The sequence below is a fragment of the Podarcis cretensis genome (genome assembly GCF_951804945.1).
Source record: "Podarcis cretensis genome assembly, chromosome: 14".
In the NCBI taxonomy this organism is placed as follows: Eukaryota; Metazoa; Chordata; class Lepidosauria; order Squamata; family Lacertidae; genus Podarcis; species Podarcis cretensis.
In genome coordinates, this window is record NC_137183.1 from 41,747,136 (window position 1) to 41,753,464 (window position 6,329).

At 44.3% G+C, this 6,329-nt stretch overlaps 1 protein-coding gene across 1 annotated transcript; it reads right to left on the reverse strand.

Moving 5' to 3' along the window:
- Positions 1-1,233: 1,233 nt before the first annotated feature.
- On the reverse strand, positions 1,234-6,278 carry COQ7 (coenzyme Q7, hydroxylase). Its single transcript, XM_079954028.1, has 6 exons — positions 6,137-6,278; positions 4,792-4,991; positions 3,760-3,874; positions 3,522-3,661; positions 2,448-2,516; positions 1,234-1,394 (listed from the first exon to the last, which is right to left on the reverse strand). The coding sequence occupies exons 1-6, from the start codon at positions 6,261-6,263 to the stop codon at positions 1,317-1,319; spliced, it is 729 nt and encodes a 242-aa protein (XP_079810154.1). The 5' UTR covers positions 6,264-6,278; the 3' UTR covers positions 1,234-1,316.
- Positions 6,279-6,329: the final 51 nt, after the last annotated feature.

Here is a 6,329-nt window from a genome sequence, read left to right on the forward strand (position 1 = left end):
GGGTTGGAATCCATGATTCCTAAAGTAGTAAGAGTGCTTTAACTGTACAGTGTGGATGGGACCTAGCTCCAAAGTAGAAAAGCATTTTATTTTATTTTTTGCTTGCCCATCCCTCATCATATCAGAGGCCATTGGGCGGGTGTACTCGACACATGTCCAACATGGTTTTCTTCGCTATCACTTGACCTTTCCCAAAGCAGGGGCCTTGCACAAATAAAGCTGCTCGCGGTCACTTTAAACTCCTGGTAAAAATATTTAAATGACATTTTCTTCCCTACTTGGAATGAAGACACACACATCCTACAACTGCAACATAATTTGCACCTCAATCCTAAACCTGATTCCTCAGCGCTGGTTTCAATGAGACTTAATTTCAATTAAATGTAGCCAACATGAATAGTTGACATCATAGTAGGAAGCAATGCTTGTTTTATTTCCCTCCAACGATTGCAGGGGTGAGGAGCCTCAAGGGCATGGGCTATTGGCCCCCCTCAAACCACACCCATCCATCAACTGACATCACCGGTGACATCAGCTGATGGGCAGGCCAACCCAATTTAATCCTCCATTGGCTGCACTGTCTGTTTATATAGCCTGGGAAGCAGAATTCAATTTCTGCTCATTCATCAGCTGATTAAAGACTGGAATGAGATTGGTACAGGACTGGAGATGTAAGGGGGATGGGGGAAACTCACAAAGTTCTGAAAGCTGCTTCCATCTTCCCTTTTAAGAACCTAGGAACTTAAAAGGAAAGAGGGAGGAGGCTTGCAAGAGCCTCTGCAAGTCTCCACACTTTAAGTCCCTGATCTTCAGTAGTGGGGAGGGGGCTGGATCTGCAAAAGCTTTTGGAAGCCTTCTCCTGCTTCCCTTTTACAACCAGAGGGAAAAGGGACTTTGACAAGTCGAATCTGATCCTGATAAGGATCTGGATCGCTACAATGGTACGTGTATTCTATACTACCACATATATGCTGTGAATGTTTACACCTTTTCACTTACATTTAAAATGCAGTTACCTATCTTATGTGTAGATATAATTATTATTCTTACCAAGTGAAAGATCAAACTATAATTATTTGCTCAAGGTATCATGCCATCCCATCAACCCTAGGGTTTGTTTGTTTTTTGGTGCTGCTATAAGCACCAAAAGATAGCTTGTATGGACAGATAGCTTGTATGGATAGAAGATAGCTTGTATGGACAGAACAGGAAGAAAAAAGATGCACCACTGTGTGATTTTACTTTTATATTATTTGAATGGTGCTATAATAATCCATTTATTCAAAACTGTTATTACACTATTGCACAAAACTTCTCTATATTCTTTCCGATAAAAAAATTGCAGCTTTACATCCCATTTGTATAGCATTCTTCAAAATGGAATACGCTGGAGCCTATAGAAGAGAGAGAGAGAGGGGGGGGGGACATTTAATACACTTTGCAGCTTAGTTTGAATAATTCAGTCTTGTGCCACTGTAGAAACTCCAAAACTGTCATCCAAGAGACCATATACTAAGTACCGTATTTTTCCGTGTATTGGACGAGGTTTTTTGACTCAAAAATTACGTCAAAAAACTGGGATCGTCCAATACGCGGATAGTGGCTTGGGGGGGGGGGAGAAGCAGGGCGTGCCAGCCATTCGGTTGACAGGAGTACGGCTTCCCCCAATGGCACTCAATCTGGGGGGGGAGGTCCTGCCCGCAGCTGCGTGGGGGGAGGAGAAACTGCACACCACCAGCCAGCTCGTTGGCGGGAGCACAACTTCCCCCAATGCCACTGCAGGCAGGAAACGATCTAGGGAGGGCTTCCTGCCCATAGCTGCCTGCAGGGAGGGGCTCAACAACTTTGGGCCGTCGCCCCTCATTTTTAAAAAATTGAGTTCCCCCAAAATAGGGGGAATCTTATACATGGGGGCGTCCTATAGACGGAAAAATACGGTAGTTACGAAACCGCCTTATACAGAGTTAAACCAATGGTCCATGTGTGCAAGCAGCCAGACCTAGTCTCCGTATTTGACATCACTGCACCGAAATCCTTAATAGAGTCAGATCCAGGTTTGCAAACCGAAACCCAATCGAAGTGCCCTCTGGGAAACTCCCTGCAATCTTGGGGGCATCTGGCCAGCTGTCACTGGGGAGAGGCAAGACCTGTTCTCCATTTAAAAGTTAACATTGGCCTCGACATAAGCATAATTCAATGGCATTCTGGGGGATTTAAATGGTGGCCTTCCGGTTAAAATTTCCAAGAGGAACCTGGAGCGATGCTACCTTGGGGATAATTAAAACATTGGGTGGCTCACAGCCCCAGTGATTTATCCATGTGTGGACTTAGGGCTGCCATCTGTGGTGAGCCATGCCAGGATGATGAGGAACCATCCACTAACATGGATTCCAGGTGCTAAAACCAGCCATGATGGATAGCCTGGGGAGTTAATAATTGGCACCTACCAGTTCTGCGTCATGATCAAGTCCAATGTCGTGATGCTCCATCTCCTCATCCCTGAATTTCTTTATTACCTTGTTTAAAAACAAAAACATACCAGATGGATATCTGACTGTCTTACATGCAAGTGAACAGAGATGCCAGAACACACAGGGTTGTAGCCCGTAAGCCCAACTCAAGAGTAAACCCACTGAAGCTAAGGAACATACCGTATTTTTCGCCCTATAGGACACACTTTTTCCCCTCCAAAAATGAAGGGGAAATGTGTGTGCGTCCTATGGGGCGAATGCAGGCTTTCGCTGAAGCCTGGAGAGCGAGAGGGGTCGGTGCGCACCGACCCCTCTTGCTCTCCAGACTTCAGGAAGCTATCGGCAAGACTGGGGAGCCTGGCGGGAGTTCCTGCCGGGCTCCCTAGGCTTGTGGATAGCAGCCTACATCCCAAAGCCACTGAAGAGTGCGCCCCAGATTTCGGGCAGTTATCCGTAAGCCTGGGGAGCCCGGCGGGAGTTCCCGCCAGGCTCCCCAGGCTTGTGGATAGCAGCCTGTTCTGGGGGCTGGGGTCGGGGGAAGCTCGGTCTTCCCCTGCCCCAGCCCCGCGCCTCGGGGGGAAATAATTTTTTTTCTTTATTCCCCCCCCCCCAAAAAAACCTAGGTGCGCCCTATGGGCCGAAAAATACGGTAAGTTAGGCCCCATCTGCGCTATATATTTAAAATAGCACCATACCACTTTAAATGGTCATGGCTTCCCTCAAAGAATCTGGGAACTGTAGTTTGTTGATTGTGCCATGAGTTGTTAGGAGACTGCTCTTCCCCTCACAGAGCTACAATTCCCAGAGTTCCCTGGGAAAGAGGGATTGACTGTCAAACCACTCAGGGAACTGTAACTTTGTGAAGGAAATGGAATTCTCCCAACAGCTCTCAGCAGCAGGGCTTTTTTTCAGCCGGAACTCACCAGATTTTGTGACCCTCCCGTCACCCTTCAAAAGTTATCCCAAATGTTTGTTTTAAAAATGCTTATTTTACACTTCAGCCCCTGGAACTTTAACTGTAAAACTAGTCAACCATGGATTAAAACACACCTCTAATAATTCTCTGTATTTTTCTGGATCCTCTTCCACAAGTGTCCTGATCTGGTTGTTATAATGGTGAGATATGCTCTCCTCTACAGCCACAGTGCAAGCCATTGCACCTTCTTTTCCAAGCAAGGCAGTTCCAGCACCTGTTGCAAAGTCATTGAAATAAAACGCCTGCCCCATATATGTATTTGAATTAAAAATGAAGAAGTAAAGGTGAAAGAGCGAAAAGGTTTAGCCTCACCTAACATAAATCCCGCAATGTTCCAGAAAGGCAACAGAATGGTTGGCCGGACTCTGTACAAGATCATTAACTCGTTGAACTTTTTCAAATGGTCTTTTTCCTGATCCCACATTTTCTGCATTAAAAAAATGGCATTCAGCAAGACAACTGCAGTAACATGGAAGGAAAATCTTCCCCACTATCAACCTTCAGGATACATTATAGACTTAAGAGCGCTGCTGTCATTTTCAACACTATTTCATTATTGTTGCATTCTGATGAAACCTCTCCAATACACTGGTACCTGGGTTGTCGAACAGCTTGGCTCCCGAAAAAATCGGCTCCCAAACACCGCAAATCTGGAAGCAAGTGTTGCAGTCTGCGAACGTTTCTTGGAAGCCAAACATCCAACATGGCTTCCAATTGAGTGCAGGAAGCTCCTGCTGCCAATTGGAAGCCACGCCTTGGTTTTCGAACGGTTCCAGGAGTCGAAAGGACTCCCGGAATGGATTAAGTTTGACAACCAAGGTACCACAGTACTCTGAACCATGGTTTGGAGGACTGGGAATAAAGCCCATTACCATAAGCACCCTCCTTTCCTCACATGCCTGCCTCACATCACCATTCAACCAAACCACTGTTTGCAGTTATGTCTGAACTGGAAAACAATGGGTTGCGGAACACTCCATATCAGGATCAAAACAGATAATAAAAAACAGTTTGAAACAACTTAAAATTACAAAAAATTATTGGGTCTTAAAAATATGCATCTTAAGTATCAAAAGTCAAGAGTGAGCAGGCGTGTTACTTAATACTATAGATTCTAAATGGTGTACAATAAGGTACAGCATAAATTGTTGTATCCATAATATCTGGTGGCCTTCATTTACATTTTTTAATATTGTATTTTAATATTAATGTTCTGTTTTAAATAGTGTAACCCACCCTGGGACCTTAGGGTGAAGAACAGTGGGTGATAAATTGTATAAATAAATAAATATAGCACAAGAAGGGTTGGAGAAAAAAATACAGGTATAGGTTGGAAATAGTCACCCTTATAACTGGTCCTACTGAAGTTCTCCCTAGCACTGCCGTTTGTCCTGCATAAATACGGTTCGCCCCATATTCCCCGGCATGATCCACTCTGATTATACGGTCAATAACTGGCTTATTGATGTTTTCATAGGTCGTTCCAGTACTACAGCATCTGTAAGGTGAGTGCAAGGATGACAAATGCCATCTTCTTCTTCCACCTGTAAAAACACACATTTTATTTATCAGAAAAAAGTCAGAACAAGAATCCTGTCACTATTCACTAACAATGGGGCGGGAGGAGGGCAGCCAGGAAGTTTTTACTACTTAGTAATAAGTACAGCTGTGATGTTAGTCTTTCAATTAAATCAACTAAAAAGGACATAAAATCACTTTAAATTGGAAGGGGTTTTCCAGGGAATTAAATTATTATTACTAATTATAAAAACTGCAGGTGGAAAAGGTGTTCTTAAAAGAAGCATTTCCCTCTGAGCAGCAAATGAGAAACATCCTCAAGGCTGGTGCCTGTTGCAATGTTTCGCACATAATCTTTTAAAAACGGAGTTGATTTTAAGAATGTAGTTCCTTCTATGAATTTATAGAAAAAGCATTAACTAACACTCCTTCAATTAATGAAGGAAGACTTCTTTATCGGGATGACAGCCTTCATAATAACAACAGCTTTGGATCTTCGGGAGACCCGTCTTTGTACATCCTTTCACTGGGAGAACTGTCCACTTGGTCCTTCTTGTTGCTTAATAAATTATTAGCATTCTTATTATTTGTAAAAATAATAATAATAATCTGAAAATATAATATTTAGTATTACTAATAATGAGATTTAAAAAATCTTTAAAAAAAAAATGTTTAGGGGTACTCTCATTTTGATTCCAGAAAATCACCATTTTATAGTTCAAATCGGGAAAAATTAATACAGTAAATGGACCAAAGTACAAAGATTCACAAAATGTTTAGGTGTATTCGCCCCCCCCCCCCCGAAAAAAGCAGTGAGTATATCATTAATAACAATACTATTTTACTAAGTTAAAATACGAGAGTTATAACGCGTTAAATATTATTGTTGCAGCATACTATTCTTTTAGCTGCTGCAGAGACCTGACTGCATCCTGAAGGAGTAAGATCTAAATCATGCAGCTATGGCCGAGCGTGCCTCTGAGCGTACACAGAGCGCCTTCCCCTCACCGCCACCCATTGCGACGAACGAGGGTGTGTCAAGGGGACTGAAAAGGGCAGGGCGGATGGGGGGGGGGAGGACGTTTAGAGGGCGGCAAGGAGCACCGGGGAGGAATGAAGGAGAACATCCCGGGAGAGGGGCGGCTACGTCAAGGGCGCCCTCCCGCCCTACCTTCCTTGCAAAGGGACCGCCAGCACTCAGCTCGCAGCAGCTGCAGCCCCGCCGCCATCCTCCCGCCCACGGGTGCCTGGCGCGGACTGATGACGTCGCAGCCATCGGCCTGCCCAACCGCGCCCATTCTAGCAACGAAAGACAGACCAAAGTCGCCTTCGCGTTCCTAGCCATTATACAACATTGCTTAGTC